The 26,332-nt window shown below is 43.6% G+C and overlaps 2 protein-coding genes across 2 annotated transcripts in view; one reads left to right on the top strand and one right to left on the bottom strand.

The window, feature by feature from the left end:
• Positions 1-256: 256 nt before the first annotated feature.
• Positions 257-9,842, bottom strand: PTTG1IP (PTTG1 interacting protein). The gene is made up of 7 exons (XM_035133682.3): positions 9,582-9,842; positions 7,036-7,091; positions 4,539-4,647; positions 3,626-3,731; positions 3,435-3,500; positions 2,749-2,795; positions 257-1,912 (listed from the first exon to the last, which is right to left on the bottom strand). Exons 1-7 carry the CDS (start codon positions 9,691-9,693, stop codon positions 1,866-1,868), a joined length of 543 nt encoding a protein of 180 aa, XP_034989573.2. The 5' UTR covers positions 9,694-9,842; the 3' UTR covers positions 257-1,865.
• Positions 9,843-21,491: 11,649 nt separating this feature from the next.
• The window catches only part of DGKG (diacylglycerol kinase gamma), a 180,592-nt gene continuing 175,751 nt past the window's right edge, over positions 21,492-26,332 (top strand). The window contains exon 1 of the mRNA XM_088670731.1: positions 21,492-21,735. The gene's annotated coding sequence lies outside the window, so the exon portion shown is untranslated. The remainder of the gene's footprint in view (positions 21,736-26,332) is intronic.

Here is a 26,332-nt window from a genome sequence, read left to right as displayed (position 1 = left end):
GTCATACCCTCTCTTCGAGGAGAGATAGATCACACACACACACACACACAGCATAAGCCAAGCATTTTTCGTTTTCAAATTTGTGATTCTGTCACTAAACACTTTCTTCAGATGTTGACATCCCTACCCACTCGTAAGATGGGCAACATACTCATATTCTTCAGAAAAGGGAGATTGTATGACCATGTGGTACAATAATTCCCCATTATTTATATTTGCTTAAGAGGGCAACAGAATGATAGAATGCCAAGAGACGTAAGATATTAAATATTTATTTTATTAAGTAAATAATTACAAATTTTGCTGCAGTAAATAATTGATTTTACTTGTTAATACGGCAGAATAACTATATGAAAGTTTTTATAATACAATATCCTGTATTTCTGGAATTTACTATGCATTGTCAGCAGATTTCAACTTGTTTTTAAGATGTCAACAGAGGAGTAAAGATATTTAAATGAATAGAAAGTATAACGTTTGTGTGACTTTGACAACATATATAAAGTTTAAGATTACAATGGAATTTTACTACTTCAGTAATTAATATACCTCCATATGTATGAATGTTTTTAGAAGGGTATGGGCATGAAAGTCAGACATTTACTTTCTCTATACTATCTAATGCTTTCAGTTTTGGGGTGGGGGAAATGACAATATCATTCCACATTTTTCACAAGTTCTGTGTTTATGACCTAGGTGCTATTTCACTCCAGGCAAATGTAGTGTTTAAAGTTTCCTTGGAAACAAATTTTATACATTCCAAGTGCAGCCAGGCTTCCAAATCATTATTTCACGGTTTTGTTTTAATCCACTCTTCCACTTGACAGTAAACATTAATAAGTTACTTTCCTTATTAATCTGTCTTCATAAAGAAACTCCAGTGCATAGGACTCTTGACGTAGAAAAGCCTGAAGAAAAACAGGCTATTGCATCAAGCCAAAATTTTATTGGCAGGCCTTACTCTAGGCAGCAGAAATCAACCCCAAGGCTTCATTATGGTTCTTTACTTCAAAAAAGAAACCTTTTCATTCTTCTGATTTGGTTACTAAGGGGATTCTTTCCAAGATTATACATTGCTTCAGATACAAGTGGTATTTGGCAACTTCTTAATTGCAAGCAGTACAAAGTTCTTAAATATAAGAAGAGCCTTTAAAATTCCAATACAAGCAGCCATTTAATCAGCACCAGTAAAACATTCATATCACACTGTTACTAACATAAATCAGTCTAATTCTGTAGTTGAAGTGATTTAAAAGAGGCAGAGGAACAGAAGGAACATGCATATGTAGTACAGAAGAAAAGTATTAATATATAAAAGTGCAAACCTTCACAATCCCACTATAAAAACATCTGTGCTGCAAACAAAATGTTTTTAAAGATAGATTTAGGCACTTTTTGCTAGTGGCACAATTAAAGCCTATGTTCCTTTCATATAGCCTACCCACCTAGTTTTTTTTAGATGACCACCCAACTCCTACCCTTCAATTAAAAACAGCTATAACTTGTTGACCATAGAAAAGATTGGCAACAAGAAATGTGCACTGTCTCTCTCCACTTCATGAACAAATTTGTTCCAAGATTTGACCAGCAAACAAAAGTTATGTTATACTATACATATAAGAGCACAGGCACCTGCAGGACAGAAAGAAGAAAAATTCTAACATCTCCAGCCTGCTAGGCAATCTGGTTTTCAGAGGTATGTTTGGCTTGTTCGTTTATCTCACTGTATATTAACAGCTGTCTTCTATTAAGACCAATTTTCCATTTGCAATTAAGGCATGCAATTTACTGGATCTCTTAGCAGCTGTACTACACATTCTATATACAGCACTGGCAGAGCTTACTTTGGCTTTTCAAAAGAAATCTTAGTCGTTTTCAAATTTGGCGTATGGGTTCTCTTCTTTAAACAAACCTGGAAAAAAATAACATCTGGTTAGAACACAGAGATCAAAGATATTGGTGAGGGGCAAATACGAAAAGGAAGTAGCCAGGGGGAGGCAATGAAAAGTGGTTGCCAGTATTCATGAAAGTGGGGGGGGGGGTGGTGGGTGGATCAAAGTCTAGTGAACTGCATTTGTCAATGGTTTGGCTATCCAAATATTCCACAGAATGTGGCATCTGGTAAAGAAACAACAAACTCCTTTCTTGCAACATGTTTTTGGACAAGTATTTTAAAGAGTTATAATATAACATTTTGGCTTAACCCAGAACTGATTGTTTCTTGTGTCAGGGGTACTGATATAATAATAAGGAAAAGCTGACGACAGCTTATCAGAATTGTTGTTGTTTAGTTGTTTAGTCGTGTCCGACTCTCCGTGACCCCAAAATTACAGTTTAAGAAAAATCAGTTAAATCACTTAGAGAAGATAAACTCCAGTCAGTTTTGTACCCTTACTAAGGGCAGAGTGCATAGCTGCCATGTTCTCCCTTTTTTAAAGGGAAATTATGCTGAATAGGCTTCCTCGCGAGAAAAGGGAAAACTTGGCAGCTATGGCAGAGTGCCTTTAGTATTTTCTGAACAGCTGAACTGTTAGGGAGCAGGGTTTATTTCCTAACATTAGTGTGGAGGTGCAACAGATGGGAGAGATTGCTGGCAATCAGGGTTTTTTTGGCTTGGTTACCAAGGCCAGTCAGAAACTGTGGGACACCCGTCTGGTAATGAGTTGAAGTGATAACTATCACATGTTGACATATAGCACACTAAGATGAAGTATCTTATGCATTTGACAACTAGCCATTGGCACTTACCATATTTTTTCCGGATTTCATCATGCCTTGATTTCATCTCTGCTCTCCTGCAAGACATATAACATGTCATGAGATGTTTGCAATTTAGAATAATTTTGTATAGGAAGGAAATTATGTTAGTGAGAAGACAGCTCCCAACCACCTACTGAGAGCCAGTGTGGTGTAGTGGTAAAGAGTGGTAGACTCCTAATCTGGGGAACCGGGTTCATGTCTCCACTCCTCCACATGCAGCTGCTGGGTGACCTTGGGCTAGTCACACTTCTCTGAAGTCTCTCAGCCCCACCCACCTCACAGGGTGTCTGTTGTGGGGGAGGAGGGGAAAGGAGATTGTTAGCCGCTTTGAGACTCCTTCGGGTAGTGATAAAGCGGGATATCAAACCCAAACTCTTCTTCTTCTTCTTCTTCTACATTCAAGATTAATTTTATACCCTGTATTTTGACCAATAGAATCTTCAAAGTGCTTTTCATCAATAGGACCTTCAAGCAGGTTACAATATAACCAGATGCTTATAAACACTGGAGTCCTCCAAGGCCAACACATTTAAGTATCACAGCAGAGGAATAATGTATAAACAGCACCTGCAACAACCTGTTACTCCAGATGTTTTCTGCAAACATCTGGTCTTAACATCAAAAGGGAAGGTGGCAGCAGGCCTGACAACATCTGTAGGTTGACAGCAACTTACCTCTCTTCCTGTCTTACTCTTCTCTGTTCTCTCTCTCGGGCAACTTTCTCATCCTCCTTATCAGGTCTGCACAAAACAAGAGCATTTAGGACATATATGATTAGGTTTGCCATAACTTGAGGGGTGTCATTAAGGTAAGTATATTACTGGTATTTACGTTATAAAAAATAAGAACATGTTCAGATACTTGCTTTCTGCTCTTTTTTTGCCTGCAGCAACAACAGCAACAAACACAAAGAGCAATAAGGATTATTCCTCCCACCACGGACATTGTAATTATGAGAGCTTCAAAATTCACTGAAATATATAACACAAGAAAAGTAGTGAGTGAGCCATTTGCCAAAAAACAAACTCTGAATTTAAAATCGGCCTGTCATTTATTTCAAAATTAAAGTTATTTTACACAAATCACTGCAAACTTGCCCAGTTAAAGCATGGAGGACAAACTAAGTGCAGCAGCTTCATACAAATAAGCCATTGCATGGGCAATGTCCTCTATAGGATGTCAATCATGCTGAGCCTTCTGCTACCACAATAGCTTTAAATTTTCTTTTTTAAGGATTAGATGCATTTACTATCCAAAACTACTAACCACACACAAAATGCATAATGGAATCTTCATGTTCAGAAGTTGCTTACCTTCTAATTACCAAAACACTGGGAGAAGCATCATCATACTCTGCTTATCCTAGTGACACCTAACTAACCACTAAAAATGCTAATATCTTTGCTGTGATATAGGAACGTAACTAGAAAGAATCCCCGTGATCTTGCTGCAGTAATGATTTGCTGTTTAATCCAGGAAAAAAATCCAGGAAAAAAAAATCTCTGCCTGTAAAATAACCTCATGGAACATTTTGCTGTTGGTAGCAAGTAAAGGAGTTCCATTCCTTTCTATCAACTTGTAAGCTGTAGTAACTTGATCTGCCCATGTTGTAAGGAGACTGCAAACTTCTGATACATTTACTTATAATACCTTAAATAATATTAAAGAAAGTTATTGAGAAGAGGAATATTTATTGCATCCAAGAAGCAATCCAGGAATTGTTTATAGAGAAAATGGCAATGCCAATGACACATGCAGTATTCCTGGAAGTTACTCACCCCAACAGGCACCCCAGCGGGCCTTACTCAACTGGCAAAGTGAACTGGGCGGGAGGATATTTCGAACAGGATATTCCAGGCATTGTTTGCTGCTGCTGCACCATAAACACTGGGAAAAGAAGAGGTGGTAAATACAACAAGCCGGTTAACAAACAAACAAACAAAACAGCTGAGTAGGATAAAGTTGAAGGGCAATATCCATACTTAGAGAAGACCCACTGAAATATGTTAAGTAACTTCAAGCCACTGATTTCAACCAGCCTATTCTGAGAATGAACTAGCTGGGTATCGCCCAAAGATAGCGAAAGGAACACAACTGTATGCCAACATTATCAATGTTGCTTCTATGTAATCTTATTGACTAGAGGGCATTGCCAAGAATTCAAGAGCACTGCTTCAAACTTAGTCCCAACACCGCACTACTGAAGCACTAGGTCCTCTTGAGTTTTGTTTTGCCAAGTAATCCCATCTGAAAAAGCATCAACATGTAGGTCATTTAAAAGGTCATAAAAACTTGTTTAGTCTAGAACTGCAATCCTTTGTACTTTCTTGAAGCAAGCTTCCCTTAATTCAGCAGAGAGACAAACTACTCATTGTGTTAAACACATGATCACATTTAACATGTCCACACAAAAAAAAACCCCAACCACATTAAAATATATAGTTGGCTGTTACATATGCATTGGATTAGTACCAAATAAAATTCTTACCATGTGGAAACTGGGAACTATAATAGAACAGTAAATAAACTGTATAAAGTGGCTATAGATGGAAGCAGAAAACTGTAGTGATCAAGGAAGACTGTTCTTGTGATCAGCACAAGTGAACCCAAAGGGTACCCTGTCAAAAGCACCTAAAGGTCAAGGACTAACATTAGATTCAGACTCTTCTAGAAAGAGGCAGCAAATTGGAAGCTGTTTTTCCAAGACTCAGAATTATACACTGTGCACCTTTAGGACCTCCATAGTTGCAGTGCTTTCTAAACAATGCATCTGGCACATTAAAAGACTGTGCAGTCAAATAGCCACAACAATAACACATACACTTCCCAAATTAAGCCCTCATGTTCATATTTAGATGCCATTTTTTGCATAATCTGTTTGCAGGGTGATTAGTACAAATCTTTTGTGCTTATAAGGCACAGATGGGGAACCTCAGGCTTGGAAACCAAATGCAGCCTTCCACTGTTCTCTTATCTGGCTCTCAAATATTTTTGCCTGGCTGGAATGTGTCCTTGGAACTCCAATAATATTCCTGCTTGCCTGGAGTGAGAACAGAAAGTGATGCATGAATGTGTATAGAAGCAAACCTACAGTACAAAAGTAAAATGCACACTTCTGCCTCTAGCCCTGCCCACACTGGCATGTGATCCCTTAGAAATTGCCCAGAAGGGAATGCAGCTTTTTATTGAAAATGGTTCCTCATCAGTGCTATAGGGAATGGCAAGGGAGTCCAAATAAGTTCTATAAACTAATAGTGCATTTGTCCAAAACTGATAGTAAATTCTGCTACCCTTAAAAACTATTTTGACTAAATTTTAAATAAGACTTGAATGCAATAAGTCCTTCTGCATTTTCCCAATATGAAAAGCCAGACAACTGCAAAAAAACAACAACCAAGCTCTGGATGCTTCAGTACACTGAGACTTGTATAAAACCCCTGCTCAAGTCCAGGTTATAGAGAAGTTGCTCAGAAGCAACATCTGGTACATTATAGATCCGAATACTCAGTGGATGTTTCTTGGGTATCTCCAGTTCATACATAACTCAAAGATGCTGGCTCTCAAACTTTTTGTACTTAACGACCCCTCTTTCCTTGCCTAAACATGAATCTGCACTTATTGTCAACTAACAGTGATTTCTTTTTAGTTGGACAAACTAGCATCTGATTAAGAAACATTTCTCAAGAAATGGAAGAGGGATTTCACAATACAATTTGCAAATAAGAGATCACAGGCTTGCAACTTAAGTCTGTTGAGGAAGGGGACTAGTTAATTAATTTATTTGAAATATACTGTATAATGAAGAGTGGTGCCTATGCCTCATATCTATTCATCCCAGGATGATTTGGCTTACGTCATTTTGGCCAGGACTTTCCATCACTTCACCTGACCAGATGAGGGCATAAATAGCAAACAACCAAATCTTACAGATAATTCCCCTTTTCTGGGCTCAGAGCCCAGCAACCCAAGCCTACAGATAAGGATAAAATCAAAGCAAGCCAATTGGCCTATATCAAAGCAAGTGAATATGAACATATACGAGCTCATGGTTACAACTACCAATTAATTGTGGGGTTATCTTGACTACCAAGATTGCATTTGCAGGGTTTCTGGAACCATTCACCTTTGGTTCAATATAGGTAGCCCTGTGGATGCACTTTAGAGTGCCTGAGCAGTTCTGGGTTGGGCTGGCCTTTAACATCACAGCACACAGCAGGCTCATATACAATTTCAAGTTACAGTACAAGATGCATTCTGCAATTGTATGCTACTTACCGTGACATTTTTCAGGCATTCCTCGCAAGTTTTGTTTGTATACTGTTGGCAGCCTACTGTGAGAGAGTAGATGAATGATGTGTTAGTTTATAATTGACAATGCTTTAAGTTAGTCCCTCATTTTGCAGTTTTCTCCCATAACATATTTTGCTATTGTAAAAAATAAGGCTGAACTCTACTTGTAGTAGTTTGTGGGATTCCCTGATGCCAGGAATCTAAGCCAAGTTGCTTATGGTTGTAAACATTTACTTCCTATTTTAGCACAGAAAATTAAGACAGTCCAAAATTCATTCCTATAATTTGCAACAATCATTTCTTAGACATTAAATTTTAGGCAAAGAGGAAGCTCCTAAACCAGGCATCCCCAAACTGTGGCCCTCCAGATGTTTTGGCCTACAACTCCCATGATCCCTAGCTAACAGGACCAGTGGTCAGGGATGATGGGAATTGTAGTCCAAAACATTTGGAGGGCCGAAGTTTTGGGGTACCTGTCCTAAACTGTGGTTATTTACTTGTATATATATGCTGTGCTGAACCGCTCTCAGGTAGGTACACAAAGTAGGTGTAATAATATGATGCCATTAAGATTCGACATTTAGTGTCAGTACAATTGTGCAGTTGATTAATGAGGTCATGTTTAGCAATCAACTTTACAGAATAACGTTCTAAGCAAGTGTCTTACAGAACAACCCTGAGCACGTGGCACAGTCTGGTTTAGTTCAATTTCAAGAAAGTTGTTTAGAAACAGGGCACTCATCTTAGTTTCCAGCATCTGCACAATGTTGTCTACTCAGTCGCAAATGCTGGCCAAGGAAACATCTGGGTTAAAGGAAGTGAAATGCTCCTATGCCCATACACAGTTCAAATGAACTAGTGACTGAGGTAAACTAAGAAAGCAATGCTATAGCCCTATCCTATTATATGTTTTACTCAAGTGAAAACTGACACTAAAAATATAGGATAGCTTATACTAAGTTAGACATTAACCATATGAGCTTTCTAACTGGGGATGGCAGGGACTGAACCTGGTACTTTCTGTATGCAAAGCATATGGCATGGTGCTTCTTACAAACCAACCCACTGGAGCGTAACAATGCCATTCAAGCTTATAAGAGAAAACCCCACTATTTTCAACCCTAAACAAACTTTTATGCAGACAGCAATTTGCCACATCATGAAATTAAGTAATAGCATCAGTGTGATCCGAAGACCACACAATGAATAGACCAGAACAAACTACAACAGCCAACTTTGGACTTGCAGTTTCTCCATAGATCTGAAGTTCCTACACCAATAGCACTCTTTATACAATCAAGTGATCAAAGTGTGCTAAGGAGCAACTAATCTGTATCACATGGTTGGATATCAGAGTTTTGCTGCAACTATTTATTGCCTGGCACTGAAACATAAACATTAGCTCACTGAACAAATGAACTCAGCCTCAAATTCAGAGACTGAAGAAACCAACTGTACTCCCTTAAATTTAATGCTTCAGTTCCAACTTAAGGAATGCATACAGACAGGAATAGAGACAAGACACTGATTACACCAGTGCTTTCTCAAGCTGCTATGTCCAGTACAGTTTTTTAGGGCTGTCACCAGATTTCATAAATCTTAGGCAATCAAACTTGCATGTCTGTAAAAAAATAGTTCTGAAGCAGGAAACATGCTTTAGTTGACAGGTGTGATAGGAGGAATCCCCTTTCATGTGAGAAAAAGAAGAAGCCCCTTTTTAAGATAACAGTTTTCCATCTCTATTTTTTAAAAATAAAAGATGCATGGATTCATGATACATTTTGGGGTGAGGTGGGCACCCAATCTGCGATATTGCTGAGGCACCCTTTCGTCAGTTAAACATTGCAGCCCTCAGGTTATAGGGCATGGGCGTAGCCGTGACTTGGGGAGGAGGGGCAGAACCTAAGTATCTGGTCAGTTAGATACTGTAAGTATTTTAACATGGGCGGCAGGCTTCATGTTGGGGGCGGGACATAACCTCAGTTAGTTAAGTATTTTTAATCTAAAGTTTACTTGACTGGGGAGGCAGGTCCCCCCCCCCGCTACGCCCATGGTTTATAGGGTTTGCCCCCGCGCATTCCCATCGCTGAGTTTCGAACGGGCTTTCCAGGCATCGTGCGTACGCGGCCATAAAAACAAACTTTCAGGCAAACGGACGTCGGATCCCCGGCAACGTGTCGCAGAGGGTAAAACTCCTCGTCGGCGCCGCCGAGGCATGCCGTGATTTGTTTTATTTTATTAGCTTTATTAGTATTATTATTATTAGAAATAAAGCTAATAAAATAAAACAAATCACGGCATGCCCCGGTGGCGCCGCCGCTCCTCGTCAGAAACGAAGCGCTGTTTTGGAAAGGGCAGAGGAGAAAGGACGCAGGGGCCCTCCGGGGGCCACAAAGGGCACGTCCACACTGGAGAGCCGCGCAATCGGCGTTTCAAAGCGGCGAGGGGCGGGGAAAGGAGCGGGCCGGGGCGGTCTCGGCCGCCTCCAACTCCTTGCCCCCGAGGGGCGCCACGGCCGGGGTCTCTCTCACCTCCTTGCTCCCCGGGCCCGGGCGTGGGAGCTCCGCGGGCGACAGCGAAGAGCAGCGGGACACAGAGCAGGAGCAGGGGCCGCGGAGAGGCTCGGAGGCAGTAGTGGCCCATGGCGGAGAAGGCGTCCCCCAAAGCCAGGCTTCCTCTTCTTCTGGCGCCAGGGAACACTATCTCTGTGTGTGTCTGTGTCTCTGTCTGTCTGTCTCTCTCACACACACACTTTTCTGCTTTCACTGCGCTTCTTTCTCCTCAGTTCTCCGAGCTCAACAGGAAACAAACACACCCACACCCGCCGTGACACACGCACACGGGGCGGGAGCGCGCGCTGGGCGGGGGGGACAACAGGGCAGCTCCCCCCGAAAGGCGGGGCCGAGGGAACGCGCGCTCCCGCAAGGAAGCCGTAACCATCACGACCGCGTCGAAGGGCGAATGCTGCTCCGCTGCTGGCAAGGCGCTTTCCAGGTGCCGCCCAATCGCGCGCGCTCTCCCTCTCTCCTCAAGGCTCTTTGGCGCCCCTCATCATGGCCGCAGAAGCAGCAATAGCAGCCGTTGGGAGTTCAGGCGTTCCCTGTTCAGATTACTGTCTGTACCGGTATTTCTGCGAGGCGTCCAGTCCTCTCGCGCGCGGAAAGGAGGAGCAGAAGCCTGCCGCGCCACCGAATTGAGTGGCTTTGTTATATATAGGGCGGGAGGTTTACACAGCATTATGATCGCACGGGATGGAAGCTGTCTTGCACCAAGTCTCCCCCACCTCGTTGATCCGTCTAGCTCAGTGACTCTTTAAGGATTTAGAGAGTCTTTCTTTCCCAGCCCTACCTCCTTGGAGACACACAAGGGATTGAAGTTGGGACTTTTGGCACGCAAAGCCCGTGGCAAGGCTTGCACTCCAAGAGCTTAAAGCAGTGAGGAGTCTTTCTCATCCCATTTCCCTGAACCATTTTAAAGGGGGGGGGGAACGGGGTAGGGGTGCCAGGGACCAAACAGCAGACTTTCTGCACGAGGGTAATAGAAACCTCCTCCATAGCTATTGATAGGCTTGACTTGTCCTCCATTAATTTATCCAGTCCTCTGAAAGTCATCCTAGTTGGTGGTCCTCACTGCCTCTTGTGCAAAGCTTGAGCTCTATCCCAGATCTATGGTCCCCCTCGTCCCATTTATATGTCTTTTACCCTGGGCAAGCTCTGTCAGACAGCAGCTTTTGTGCAGCTCTGGATTTAATCATCTTTCATTAAAGTAATCAGCCTTGTTGGTCCATTGGGGGGGAATATTCAAACAGCAATAGTTGCATAATATGAGTATTACGACCAATTAAAAATTAAGCAAGCTTTTGAGGTCACCAGTACTACAGAGTAGTTGTTAAATAAAAGGAAATAAAAGAAAAAATATATACTGCATGGTGCTGGTACCAATTCCGGGTGGGGAGTTTCAGCATCCCATCACCTAGGTGGGTCCTTTGTCCTAGCAGGAACGCGGGTCTAAACCACTGAGTCTCTTGGGCTTGCCAATTGGAAGGTCAGCGGTTCAAATCTGTGCAATGGGGTGAGCTTCTGTTGCTCTGCCCCAGCTTCTGCCAACCTAGCACTTCGAAAGCATACCAGTGCAAGTAGATAAATAGGTGGGAAGGTAAACGACGTTTCCGTGCGCTCTGGCTTCCGTCACAGTGTTCCATTGCACATGACCTAGAAAGCTGTCTGCAGAAAAACGCCAGCTCCCTCGGCCTGAAGCAAGATGAGTGCCGCACCTCATAGTCACCTTTGACTGGACTTAACCATCCAGGGGTCCTTTACCTTTTACCTTTCCTTTTGTCGTGGCTTGGTGGAGCCCCTTCTCCTCCTTTCTTCAGCTCCCCATCTTTCCCTGATCTTTGAGAGTGGTAGGCTCAGCAGCAGGCGGGGAGGTCAGTCTAGCAGCAACTATTGCTGGTGGTGCCTGCCATTTCAATCCTCCGGGACCTAGATATAAGCATTATGTTGGAATAAGGCAACCAAAGCACTAGAAGCATTGTAGGGGAATTTAAATGTTGGGTGCCACCTTGTGTGTGTGGAGTGACAGAAATTCCTATGGGTTTTTTTTGGGGGGGGGGTCAGAGCAACAATAAACTGAGAAGCAAACCCCAGTTTTCACATACGGCAAAATGTGTTGGGGAGAGCCATTGCAGCTACACCATGGTGCCCCCTTCCATATTTACATCTGGATCACAAGAAGAGGTGTCTGTTGGGATAATATCTACTTTGATATATGAGGTTAAAATAGTAATTGTACCGTAACACAGAGATAATTTGTCCATTAACAGTAAAAAAATAAAATAAAAATGACCACACGATGGTGCCATCATCTTGAAGTATACATAAAAGCCTGAAAAGAACATGTTAGCTAACTTGTTTTGAAGACTGTCTTCCAAAAGCTATTTAACCACACACACACCCTGGGAAATTTTGGAAAGGCATAAGATTTCAGTCAGTACAGAATTTGCAATGGTTTATTAAAGTTTATTTTTGTTGTTTACGTTTGGTTTTTTTAAGAACTGTGGGCATTTCCAGGTGACCTGGAATACTGAGCATTCATCTTAATTAGTTCGCAGAGATGTTAGGAAATTCATATTGATTTGCTTGTGAGGAGTTTAGACAATGTTATATCAAAATTTCAATCATTTGAAGAAGCAGATTTGTTACACAAGTCCTCCAAATCAACTTTAATAGCACAAATTGGATTTGCTGATAGCTGATTGAAAATACTGAAAATCTGGAAGTGCCCTGCGAAACAGGAGGGCTTAATAACAGGCATGGAAGGAAAATAAACATAATGTTGTCAGGATAAAAGCAATGGACAAAATTCATTTGCGAAAAATTGAGTTCCATGAGGACTCAGGAGGGGATAAGTGCTTAAGGCAAGAGATACACTGAATTTTTTTCACAAGAGATGCTGATGAAATTCAAACAAGAGCTGAGCTTTTAACAACCTGAAATTCTTTCCCACTTTGGGTTAAAGTCTGCACTGAAGAAAATTCCCAGCTTTCATCCTCCCACACCAATCCTCAAGTACTCTCCTCATGAGTTCCCCCCAGTGCCCACCTACTCTTCTGCTTAAGGCCTTTCCTGGTGTTTGTGGGAGTAGTGACAACACTTCTTCTTTCTTTGGTGATCACTCGTAGCCGAGTAAGATTGTCTTCCATAAACACAGTTTTAATAATGTGTCCGTGACTGTGGAGGCCAATTCTGGATCCACACGTCCTTCCACAGTGGGGACATTGGTTTCCAGGCAGGAGTCAATCATGGTGTGGATTTACCAAGCATGCCTTCCTCTTAGCACGTTTCTCCCTTGCGTCCTGAGATCGAGTTTCTTCAAAGTCCATGACACCTTTGGTAAAGGCTGTTCTCCAACTGGAGCACTCGCAGGTCAGTGTTTCCTAGTTGTCAGTGTTTATACTACATTTTTTTAGATTTGCCTTGAGACAACCTTTAAACCTCTTTTGTTGACCACCAGCATTACGCTTTCCATTTTTAAGTTCGGAATAGAGTAGTTGCTTTGGAAGACAATCATCAGGCATCCGCACAACATGACCAGTCCAACGATGCTTGACATCCTTCTGGGCTGTTATGGTTATTTGCTGCTACGCAGCACATCAGTACACTATCCCCAGACCCAGTGGCCACTGAGAGATTGAGTTTTCCTGAGAATGACTACAATCCTAAGCCCTGTGGCTGTGGATATTCAGGAAGTTTGCTGTAAAGTATGGTCTCACTCTCACTGGTACATCCCCTGGCATCCGCAGTCCTTGTTAGCCTCCATTACAGCTGCTGGGGTGGAACGAGTTCCTATGTGCGCTTGTGATTGGAGTATAGCAAGACACTTAAGGATACACAAATGTCAATAATTTGCTCTTCATTGTTCTCCTTGGCTGCTTGTGCTTCTTTTTGCCAAGTATGGGGGACCTGTGGCTGTGGTACTCCAGCTTCTATCAGTCCCCACCAGCATAGCCAGGGGTCAGAGATTCAGAGCATTGTAGTTCAACATCTGGAAGGCCACAATTTCCCCATACCTGCATTTTGCAAAGTGCCCTTTCAACAAAATTTCCCTGACACCAAGCTGCCCCTTACGTGCTCATGGTTCTATAGTCATCATGACACCCACCCATGCTGTGCATCTTGATATATGTGAATTGTGTTTCATTGGTGGAGCTATGTTATACATTAGATGCTGTGCTATGACCAATGACCTTAGGTGTTAATGGGACATTTCCCTGCATAGCAAATACCAACTTCAGAGGAGGGATATTCCTTAGGAATCTAGCAGAGGAGGAAAGGGTTAAGTCCCCCCCCCTCATACTGTAATCCCAATAATTTCCAGCCCTCCACCCTGATGCTATTTGCATTTTTTAGAACCAGAATTGAAGGGCACATAGAGGCTGGTCCTTTGTCATCAACCAGGGACCTGCACTTGGAGAACTTTTATTTTCACAGTCTGCATCCTGGGCAGTAAAGCATTTCTTTCTTTCTTTCTTTCTTTCTTTCTTTCTTTCTTTCTTTCTTTCTTTCTTTCTTTTTTTGCTCATGCTCTTTGAAGAAAGACTAGAAAAACATTGGTGGAATTATACAAATATGGTCAAAATGTCTCGCATCAGGTTTTCAGAAACATCCAAACAAACAATAAGAGATTTTGCAGCATGCAGCTGACATGGTGAGACCAAGGTGAAACAAAGAATGGCGTAACTGACAAGGAACAATTGTAAATTTGTGGATAATTATTGCCTTTGTTTGAAAAAGATGACTGTTATGGGGATGATAAACACTATGGGTGGAAAAGAATGAGGAGGGGTGTTCTTCACTGATTAGCAAACCAGTTGTGGAGAAAAGCTCTAATCACTCGCCCTCCATTCTGCCTGAGTGAGTCAGGCATATCCTTGCTGCAGTGTTCCCAAATACACAGCAACAGGTGGAGTGTGGGGACTTCAATGATAACCAACACTGAGATAGTCATTAGGGTTGCCATTTTTCAAAAAGTAAAAACCAGGACACCCAAAAGTTGTTGAGCTTTTTCCGATTTACTTGCCTAAGATCGAGGACAAAGCACCGCTTTTCAGAAATTCCACCTTTGAAATCCCAGTAATATCCGGGACAATCTGGACATATGGCAGCCCTGATAGCCATTTCCCAACTTGCAAAAGCTGTCAACCCTCTACCTGGTGAATATGACTGGCTTGTGATTGGTGGAGTATCAGCAGCTGTCAATCAGGCCCCCAAAACATTTCAAAGTGGACTGTTGTATCTGAAGAAGTGTGCATGCACACAAAAGCTCATACCAATGACAAACTTAGTTGGTCTCTAAGGTGCTGCTGGAAGGAATTTTTTGTTGTTGTTGTTGTTGTTGTTGTTGTTGTTGTTGTTGTTGTTGCAAACAGTGTCATTTGCCCTTCTTCATTCCCGCAACCTACAACATACTGGTATTCTTGAAGTTTGTTAGAGTCAGAGGTGACCATTCAGCATAAACTTGCAGTGTTAGTTTGGATTAAGTGTAGGATTATTTAGACCAGTATTCTTGTGTCACAAGCAGCATACTGGCTACTTCTCCTCTCGTCTTCCATTTTACCCTTTGAATAAACTGCTTAATTGGATTACTGGGCTTTACTGGGTTTCTGAACACACTCAAAGGCTAGTTAACCTCCCTTATGGCTTAGGCGACTGGGTCTACACAATGCCTTGGAGGGCACAATGCCTTGGACGCATTGGTGAATGGTTGTAGCAGAGAGAGAGAGAGAGAGAGAGAGAGAGAGAGAGAGAGAGAGAGAGAGAGAGAGAAAGGAAAGAAAGAAAGAAAGAGAAGAAAGAAAGAAAGAAAGAAAGAAAGAAAGAAAGAAAGAAAGAAAGAAAGAAAGAAAGAAAGAAAGAGGGTGGACTATGATGAGTTTCCAGGCTTACTAGCCTACCCTGCAGAGTTGGTGCTGGAACAGGAGACTGCCCTACCCTTACAACAGTTATTCAGAGTAATTAAGCCTTGTCATTGACAGGTGCAACAGAAAACATTAGTGCTCCTCAGCCACAGGGGATGATTTGGCTGGAAGGAAATGGAAGAGAAGGAGTAGGGATAACAGTTACAATGAAAGCAATAGCCACCATGCATTTCCAGTATGCAAACTGCCCAATATTATGAGGCTCTGTTAATGTCTAACAACCTGGATCTACTTGCTGGTAAATCCTTTCAGTGAGTCACTGTTACATTCCAAGAAACTCCTCATTTCCCAGATACTCTTCTAAGCCACAAGATTCTAGCTGCTTTATAATATTCACTGTGATAGATGGTCCTCCTCTGGCATCTGCATCTTCTGATGGATTCTGCAGTCATTAAGACATGATGTTCTTCAAATGGATCAGGAACAGAGGTGTGTTCATTTCTGCCACGATATTGTTTAGTGATGATCTTCCATCATACAGATTTTCTAGATGAGAGTATCAAATTAAGCCGGCTGTGGAAGAAGCTCCAAGGATAGGACTAGGACCTGGACAAGGATGGATGTGGTTTTCATCAGCTAAAAACAGGCCATCATCAGTTGCCTGTCTGAGAGCTCTGCCTTTGTTTATTTATCTCCTTCTGCCTTTGTTTATTTATCTCCTACTTGGTATTAAGCCAGCGGATGTGAAGTTACAGAATGACAAGCAGAGACATAGCTGGGGGTGGGGAGTGTCTAGTCAGGGTTTCTGCCCCAGGTGAAGTCTCCAGAGGGGCGCCATTGAGGCTTCCAGCCTCCCAGCATGTCTGGCCTTCAACCAGAGAGAACAATGAAAAAGTGAATGGCAATTGCAAGCTCTATCCTTCCTCTTTCCCCATGAAGCTGAAGAAGGCTCATTTACACTGCGATGCAGGGAGAGGAAGAGTTGGAAAATCTGGAGAGGTTGTGCGGCTCTCCCCAATGAAGCAGAAGATAGGGTTCCCTGTGGGTTTGCTACTGTGTGATAAAGAAATTCTGGAGGAATAGAGGGAGGGGCTGGAAGCTGAGGAAGAGAATCAGTTGGACTAAATGATCCTTGCGGTCCCTTCCAATTATTCCAGCAGCCACACATTTACCTATATGGCATGAGATAGTGTGAGGTGGTTATGGCCATGACGTCAGATGGATATGGCTTGCATAAAATGGCCTCAGAGATGCCCCATGAGCCAAAGGTATCCCATGCCTAGTTTGCAGCCTATTTTCCCACTTTGAAGGAGAAGCTCTCCAGACCCACTGCAGTGGGTCCTTTTCTAGGGAGCTCATAATATCTGATCTGCTTTCCCCAGCAAGCTCCTCACTGAAGGAGCTTTTATCCAGCTACATTTCTGCTACCTTCCTTCCTTGGGTATGGAAGGAGCTGGCAAGGCAGGCTCAAGACTTATTGCTGCAGGAGGCAGAACAGCAAATGATTCCTCTCCTCCAAGTTTTGGTGCACATTACCCAAGGCAAATCAAGTTATTTTGGCACTTGAAGCACAAATGCTTCTTAATGTGCCCGGCAGCAAAAAAAGATCGATGACTATAAGTTAAATAACCTACAATTTGCTACTTGTTCATGACACCCAAAATCAGCTGCCTGAGGAGCTGTTTCACTCTGCCTAGGGTAGGCCCAGCCCTGAACAGGCACTCCAGACTATTACATTGATTTTGCCAGCTGCTGTACTGATTCTAGAGACAGGCAAAAGAACATAATTAAGAGTTGCTTCCCCCCACACACACACACAGCAAAAGGCCCCAGATGCTTTAAACCAGGCACCCCCAAACTCCAGCCCTCCAGATGTTTTAGACTACAATTCCCATCTTCCCCGACCACTGGTCCTGTTAGCTAGGGATCATGGGAGTTGTAGGCCAAAACATCTGGAGGGCCGCAGTTTGGGGATGCCTGCTTAAACTTTCCTCATTGGGAATGTGCTCCAATTCCCTTATCATTTTGGCTGCTCCTCTCTGCACCATTTCCAGCTCTTCTATAGCCTTTTAGACACGGAGGTGAGCAGAACTCAATATTTCTAAATGTGGCTGCTCTCTGTATGTTTCTATAAGGACGTTATTATATTGGAAGTTTCATTTCTGATCCCTAACTTGGGCTTTGCCTTCTCCCCTCCCCCACCCCAGCTGCTGCATACTGAGTTGTCACTTTCTTTGAGCTGTTAACCACAACCCATCATTGTGGTGCATCTCAGAATCTTAAAGAAACACAGGTACTGCCTTCTGGACTGGTGGACTGCTGTTTCCCTTACTTCCTTAAAACACACACAAAAACAGGATACAACAAGTGAGACTTTCTCTGAGGACTTATTTCCAAAATTGCTCTTGGTACATTTATGCAGGAATGATCATCATGGCTATTTCACCCAGTGGCATGTTGTCTTGCTTGTGGTCAGCCTCCAGGCTGTAGGATTCCAGCCTCATAGAACTCTAGCGTGTTTGAATTTAATCAGTGCATTAAGACATTTGTTAACTGTATCTCTCAATCAGGATTTCAGTGTGTAAGAAGCTCTGAGATTGTTGTTCTTGCATATGGCTCTAACTAGCCTCTTTTGTTTCAGACCAGAACAAAGTTTGAAACAGGCATTTTTCTCTACCAATAGTTTAGAAACTTTTACCTCTTGTAACTAAGCAGTGTTTTACTGCCTGTGTAATTTTTCTGACTGCTTTATGGAAAAGCACATGAACCCAACCTTTGAAAAGTTTTGTAAGTAAACAATTTTGTACAATGATAGCCTTGTTGTTGTTTAGTCATTTACTCATGTCCGAGTCTTTGTGACCCCATGGACCAGAGCACGCCAGGCACTCCTGTCTTCTATTATTATTATTGGAAACTACAATTCCCAGGATTCTTTTGAGAAAACCACATTATTTAAATGTGTGTTGAATATGCTTTAAATGTTTGGGGTGGATCTGTCTCCTAGTGGATAGGCAGAAGTTCATGTTTCAAGCACTGAATATGTTATCTAGGAAATAGGGTGTTAGCCATGAGCCTGGAAGATCTGTCTTCAAAATTATAGCTATGCTCTTTGGGGGCTCTTGGTTCTTGCCTAATGAACATAGTAATGATTTTATCTCAGAGGGTTCTGGTAGACATGAATGAGCAACAATAAAGACCTTTGCAGGCTTAACAGAGCTATGTAAATAATTATTAATATAGTAGTAAAGAAAACACTGTTCATTCCCACAGATTGCCTGTCACTTCAGACAGGAAGTCCCCCCAGCCCGGTCTGTCTCCATTTATAAATATGATGTGTTTGTTTTTTATTTCTCTTTCATTCATGAATGGCCAAATGCACTGTTTGATTTCCCACGGTGGTGAAAGGAGAGAGACAACATGGCAGGGGAGAACAGAGGAGATGGAGAGACTTACTGAGCCCTGAGTGGCATTATCAGGAAGGGCACCCAAGCAGACTGGACAATAATATAATAAATCCACCAGCACATCCTGGCTCTTGTCAAAAGCATGAGCTGAGGGCACAGGCCTTTCTGGTTTCTCAATATTTTTACATGTATCCTCTACCAATTCATCATTTCAGCACAATTCACAAATACATTTCAAGCATGTCTCTCTCACCCCCCCTAATCCTGGGCACTCTAGTTTACCCCCAACAGAGCTCCAATTCTCACCACCTTTAACAAACGATAGCCCCTAGGATTCTTTGTGTGGGGGATGCTTTAAATGTACAATTTGCTCCAGCTAAAAATGAAAACAAAGACAACACATATGGGTGTGGCAAGGACACAAAGTAAAAATTTCAGGTTTTCATGATCTTTAAATGCAAGATCCCTGAGATCCATAGTTTCCTCTGCTGATACCATAAAGAAAATCTGGGATTCAATGCTTAAACTACACATCCAGGGCATCGCCGCTCACATGGACAACCCTCATCACTTTCATATCTAGAGCCCACCACCACCCTCAATCCACCCTTGTACCCCAATCGCTTTTCAATCCTTGTTAAGAGCTGCATAAAACTCAAAGTTCCAGTCCTTCACGGCAAGCGGGAAAACTGGAGGCAGCTGTAGCAAGACTGCAGCAGCTCTTACACAAGTGATGGAGGGCAGGAACCTGTTGTCCTTGAAATGTTGTTCACCGTGCACTGCCTGCTTGTATTTAAGCTGATCACTAAATACCTTGACTACATGTAGAGAAAGAAAAAAAGGGGGAGTGATAGTGGTGGAGGATAAAACTCTAGCACCCCTTTCAAAGCAAAGGTACACAGTGTCAACAAGCCCCCAGAGAAGTAACCTGGGGCCAAAGTAAAACACATGGTTGTATCCAACATTAGTTTTAAACAGAGTAGACCCATTAACATTAATGGGGATGAATAACTTAATTTCAATGGGTCTACTCTGAGTAGAATTTATTGTGGTGATGAAATGAGCAGTGGGAGAACCACCTTGCGCAGCACCTTGAGCTTTTTGGAAAAAAATGTGGGATATAATTGAAACAAACAAACAAACAGTTGTTTTGAGGGCCTCCTCCTGCCCCCCCATCAGTAGCATATTTAAGTACATGAAATATCACAGAATCATAGAGTTGGAAGGGACCCAATATAACTCAATATATGGTTCCATCCAACTTGAAACCATACTGAACTTGGCTTAGCTTTGCAAATGCGCTAGCAGTTTTATTGCAGTACCATAACATATGACATAGCTTTGTATGTAGCACTTAATGGTCCAGTCCTTAAAAAACATAAAAACTCAGTAGACAGAGAAATGACTTCCCTATCCTGTGAATTGACACTCGCGATTATGAATGAATTTCCCCTTCATCTACTCTACTGGAATGCTAAAGGAATATTTGACAAACTCAGGAAATTACAGACCATCATAGAATCGAGATTTGCCAAGGTGTTGGTTTTTTTGTCCCTCACTTCGAACTGCATATAACAAGATCAAGGACAAGAGTCCAGCTTTGGGGGGAAGTAGCATGTCCAGGTGACCACAAGAGAAAGTGAGAAAGGGTGCGGGGGAAGGAGAGAGATGGGAAGGTTCCGCCCACTTTAGGCTCTGGCTCCGCCCACTATCCGCTGCACACTTTACTTCTCCCGTGTATCAGTGGTCCTCCCCATCCGTGCTTTATCAGTTTCAGGTTACTAAAGGCGCTCTCAGCTGATGCAACCCATATGGGAATGCAGCTGAACATTCTTTGGGTAACGCTACTTTCAGAAATAGGTCTTCCAGACCTTCGATATGCATCTGGATCTACACAACCAATGTGCCACAGAGCTGTCCTGAGCCCTTAATTTTTTTAAAAAAATAAAAACCCGAAGCTCTTCACACTTGGACTCCATAAGCCAGATTCATGAGCTATGGTACCCTAAGTGAGCGAATGTCGCAAATTTACTTCCTCTGCATCAAGCGCAATATTTTTGGGGGAGGGGGGCAGCCTTGTGGCTCTGTTTCCTCCCGCTGCCCCCCACATTCCTGCACCACCATCACCCATGCCTCGCAGGCACGAAGAAGCTGAAGGGGCTGCCCTTCAGAAGAGGGAGTCTTATTCATTTCGAGACGTTTGCGCCGGAAAGTTGACGCCAAGCGCTGGCGGTTCCTGTGCGAGAAACGCTCGTCGACGGGGAGTCCCGTCGGGCTCCCGCTAGGGGGAGAGCAGCAGGCTAGGAGGAGGAGGTGAAGAAGAAGAAGAAGACAGAAGGGGAGGACAGAGGGGGAGAGGGGCGATCCTCTCCCCCTACCTCCCCCCACCCCCTGGCCTCCCCTCCCCTCGGCGGCTGCTCGCCTTATTTGTCTAGGAAGTGGGTATTCTCAGCCCGTCCAAGATGGCCTCAAGTGGTTGTCACGGCAACAGTGTGAAAGTCATCAGTGCCATGGAAACCCTCTCTGTGGCATAATAATATAAATATTTTCCTTGAAGAAGGAGCCTGGGGATGAGTGGGCGATGTGCTATTTTCTAGCGCTGCTGCTGCTGCCTGGCTGCGGCGGACGAGAGGAAAGGAGGTGGGGGGTTGGAGGAGGAGGAGGAGGAGGAGGGACGGAGGCTCCCCCGGCGATGGGGGAAGGGGACCGATAAAATTAGCTCAGCATGTCTGCACTGGCGGGGAAGGGCCCCGCGGGCAGCGGCGGGCCTTGGCACCAGAGAGGAGCCGCGCGGGGGCTGCCTGGGCATCGCCAGGTCCCAAGGCCACTAGATGGGTCCACAGGCGGGCAGGAGGCGCCCAGGTAAGAGGAGTTTGCCTGCTGATTTGCTTGACTTGCCCCAGGGCTCCTGATGCCTTGCCTTCCCGTCCCAGAGGAGCAGGCACATGCCAGGCAGGCAGCAGCCGCAGCAGCTGAGTCTCTGGGCTCAGCTGCACTCAGAAGCCCACACTCACTTGGCAAGGGCACTGGGCAATGGGGAAGATGCTTCCCATTCCCCGGAGTTCCTGAGAGTGAGGGTGGCGCAGGGACAAGGGCGCTCAAGGCCGCTTCATGTATCACAGCATCCCTGGCGGATGGACGGCGCAGAGGCGCAGAGGAAGTGAAGTGGTGCTCAACCCATGACTAGATCACACGATGCGGATAAGAAATGTAGGGGTGTTTGGTGGTAGTAGTAGTTGGTTTTGGTTTTCTTTTCTTTGGGGCTTGTTGTGCGGAGCATTTACTCTCGCTATATAAAGGCTAGAAAGCCACGACCCCAATTGTTGTTGTTTCCCGGAGCATCACAGGGCAGCAATGCACACAAGGGTACCACATGCAGTGATGTGCATGTCAATCTCACATGGTAGTTCCCGTGTCAAAGTGCCATCTGCTTTAATAATTTTTGTAACGTCTGAAGGGGCCTGGACATAATCATGAAACCTGAACGTCTTTTATATATAACACTTGGAATGACTTACGGCTTGGAATGCGTCTCGTGTTTTTCTCTCAGCTTGCAAAAGAAAAACGAAAACCATCACCAGTTCGCCACTTTTGAAAGCAATATTGCAGGCTTTACATGGGTGAATAGCTCTCTGAGCCTCAGTTCCCATCTGTAAAATGGGTATAAGAACAGCCCTCTTTATAGACATCTAAAAGGAGTAATGAGAAAAGGACTGGGAGTTTATGAGTTTTTACCCAAACAGTGTCTGGGGTGGCTTATGGCATAAAAGACAACTTGTTGCACATTGGGGGCGCCATGTGCCTTTGTAACATTTTTAGTGGTAAAACGTAATTTAAATGGATAAGAATGTATTTAAATAATGAAATGTAAATGATTCGTTATAAAGCAATGAATACATCTATAAATGCATACAGCCACAAACAACAATATACAGAACTGCACTGGCTCCCCTCCACCCCGTAACAGAAGTGCCATAGATATAGAGTTGGCAAATTGATATTCAGTGTGGCATTCTTTAAGCAGCTTCAAATCCAGGCTTGACAATTTGTGGGGAGGGAATGGATGTGACTTCATAAGGTAAAGGGACCCCTGACCATTAGGTCCAGTCGTGACCGACTCTGGGGTTGCGCGCTCATCTCGCATTATTGGCCGAGGGAGCCAGCGTATAGCTTCCAGGTCATGTGGCCAGCATGACAAAGCCGCTTCTGGCAAACCAGAGCAGCACATGGAAACGCCATTTACCTTCCCGCTGTAGCGGTTCCTATTTATCTACTTGCATTTTGACGTGCTTTCGAACTGCTAGGTTGGCAGGAGCTGGGACCAAGCAACGGGAGCTCACCCCTTCACAGGGATTAGAACCGCCGACCTTCTGATCAGCAAGCCCTAGGCTCAGTGGTTTAACCACAGCGCCACCTGGGTCCCTTCATAATCAGTGACTTCATAATCAGTGACTTCATAATCATAATGGGTGACTTCATAATCAGTGCCTTTTTTACGACCAATTTTTTTCTACTGTCGAGTTTTGCATCATGCAAAGCACCTTTTGCAACACACAATTTTCAGAAGCTGATATCTACGAGGTGTTTGGCTTTCTTGAACATATTATATACATTTGCATATGGAGATGCAAATGTTTCCTCCATTTGCCTCCTAGACTTGTTTGCTCTGACTATTAGGAGTGAGTACCTGGGGTCTCAGGCAGAGCACTCTTCCAGACTTGCCTGCATCCAACTCCAAATCCTCCCTCTCCCCCAATCATTTGATTTTGTGAAAGGTAGGTTTGCAGTTGCACCGGCATACATGGCTTTCAGGAGGATAAAATGCTGCCGGTATGTTGTGTTGCAAGGCTGCTTGTTTGCCTGCCTCACCACTCCTGTTGCCAGAACCATAAGCTGCCTTACGCTGAGATGGTCCGCCTAGCCCTGTATTGTGTACTATTCTGACTGGCAGTTAGCAATCTGGGGTTATTCCGCACCCTACTCCCTAATCCGTCTGAAAACAAGAGGTTTGGATTTGGCATCTTCTGCGTGCAAATCATGCAGATCACGCATGGCAGGGATGGGAAACATGCAGCCCTCCGGATATTATTGCTGGCTTGACTGCTGGGAGTTGGTTTCCAACAACACCTGCATGGACCACAGATTCTCTATCCCTGGGCTAAAGCCTCTGCCATACTCAAGTGCTTTATGGGCTATTTTCCTATGACAACATTAGCAACTGCTGGCATGGCCAACTCATTCTTGTTATCCTGAGTATTGGGATTGCAACAGAAGGGTGGGGTTTAAACCTTCTGAAATAAATTAATAAAATTTGAAAATGAATGAATGAATGAATGAATCAATCAATCATGGAATGGCCATAGCATAGTAAAGTTCATGCTTTGCATGCAGAAAGTCCCAGGTTTAATCTCTGGCATCCCTAGGCAGGGCTGAGAAAGGCTTCTGTCTGAAACCCTGGAGAAACCACTATATAAGAGTAGACACTAGTGAGCTCGACTGGACCAAGGGCCTAATTCAAGATAAGTTAGCTACATATGTACTTATTGCATTTGTAGTGTGCCCTTTCTTCAAGAAGCTCAGGGTGGCATATATACCTCACCTCCTTTTGTCATCACAACAACCATTTGTGGGTGCGTTCGTCCACACTTCTGCTTGTGCCACGCCTAGAAAGCCATGGGATAGGAGGAAGTGTGGTTAAGCTCTGTGCTAGCTTTGATGGAGCTTCCTAACTTCTAGTCTAGTGCTACGAGTTGGGACCCTCGAGCCAGATCCTGATCCTTCCAATAACTAAATCCCAGATCATAGGATCAGGGCATATAAAGAAACACTCCCACACTCCCTTGCTATTTTTTCAGTCACTATTGTATCAGTTGGAATCAACGGGTACTCCAAGAAGTGCAGCAAAGGGGGCAGAGATATTGGGTTGACTTGCTTGACAGCCTCCCTCACTGCCCCCCCCCCCATGATAGACCTTGGCTCAGCATCAATCACTTGAAGGCTCATCATCCAATATGTACTCTCTCTCTTGAGCGCTGCTGCAGCCCTCTGTGCCCTTTCCCTAGTACAAAGCATGTTTGCTGCTGGTGGTGCGAGTTGCTTCAGCAGATATGAACTCACAGGGCAGAACAAGCTGTGCAGCGGGTGAATATGCTGGCTTTTTATTCCAAACATGTTGTTTATGTCATAAAAGGAGACAACTCTGCAAGACAGGATTGAGTAGTGGAAAGGTGAACAAATAGGGCCTCTGAAGGTGTCCTGATATGAGCTTAATATGAAGGTATATCTGTCTAGCTATGAAACAGTGACAAGGTGTGCATGTATATCTGAATTGGTCTTCACCGTCAGCTCTGCATGATGGATGAGCATAATCAAACAATGTCCTAGGGAGAACATATTTCCTCCTCCGCTTGTGAAATTTCATCACTGTTGTGGACAAGACTCTCTGGTAATTCTGCCAGAAACCCCCCACTACCGGAATAGATGGATGCTGTCTGTTCTAAAACTCTGACTCTGGGCCAAACAAGACTTGACGTTAAAAGGTTTTGTAGCATTTAATGTTCAGGGATTTTTAAAAACACAAACAGGAAAAATCTGCACAGGGGATGCAAAGACTCGTTTAACAATTTGGCCCTTAATATTCATTTGAGATAGAAGGGATGCGGGCTTGCCGATCAGAAGGTCGGCAGTTCGAATCCCTGTGATAGGGTGAGCTCCCATTGCTCAATCCCTGCTCCTGCTAGCCTAGCAGTTCAAAAGCACATCAAAGTGCAAGTAGATAAATAGATACCGCTCTGGCAGAAAGGTAAATGGTGTTTCTGTGCGCTGCTCTGGTTTGCCAGAAGTGGCTTAGTCATGCTGGCCACAAATGCCGGCTCCCTCAGCCTATAGAGCGAGATGAGCGTGCAACCCCAGAGTTGTAGGCAACTGGACCTAATGGTCAGGGGTACCTTTACCTTTTATTCATTTGAGATATTACTATATAGTTGTTGTTGTTGTTTTTGGCCAGCATTCATTTGTGAAGAGTAGCTGAAGGGGCATAGAGTGCCCTAAATCACATAACTTGGCTACTGATCTTCTCTCTTTCCCCCAGTTGCAAACAGTGGTTTAAATTATGACATACTATATTGTTTGTTTATATCCAAGTTTATGCAAAAGAGTAAAAACTCACTGTTTATTTTCTGAGCACCAGGGATCTTAAATGATGACACCCTTTTCTAAATGTGCAATAGGTATGTGGCAACATGAAGAAGAACTATCTTGCTGTATGAGGCAAAATGTCAATCTAGTCCACCATTCTGCTTCCAGCTGTAGCTAGGTAGATTCTTCTGGAAACTCAAAGGCAGGACATGAAGGTGATGCCCTGTTATTATAGCATCTAGTAATCTAAGGAATTCTGCCTCTAAACACTGGGGCTTATTAATCATGACTACTACCTTATTTATTTATTACAAGCAGCCCA

The sequence above is a fragment of the Zootoca vivipara genome, chromosome 5 (genome assembly GCF_965207765.1).
Source record: "Zootoca vivipara chromosome 5, rZooViv2.hap1.1, whole genome shotgun sequence".
NCBI classification, from domain to species: domain Eukaryota; kingdom Metazoa; phylum Chordata; class Lepidosauria; order Squamata; family Lacertidae; genus Zootoca; species Zootoca vivipara.
The sequence above is the reverse complement of the archived record's forward strand: the minus strand, read 5'-3'. Positions and strand labels throughout refer to the sequence as shown.

Coding starts and splice junctions, on each gene's coding strand:
- PTTG1IP (XM_035133682.3), bottom strand. CDS start 9,693: ATGGGCCACTACTGCCTCCGAGCCTCTCCGCGGCCCCTGCTCCTGCTC. Junction 7,092..9,581: donor CGGGCCCGGGGAGCAAGGAG/GTGAGAGAGACC, acceptor ACTCTCTCACAG/TAGGCTGCCAACAGTATACA. Junction 3,732..4,538: donor CCGCTGGGGTGCCTGTTGGG/GTGAGTAACTTC, acceptor TATATATTTCAG/TGAATTTTGAAGCTCTCATA.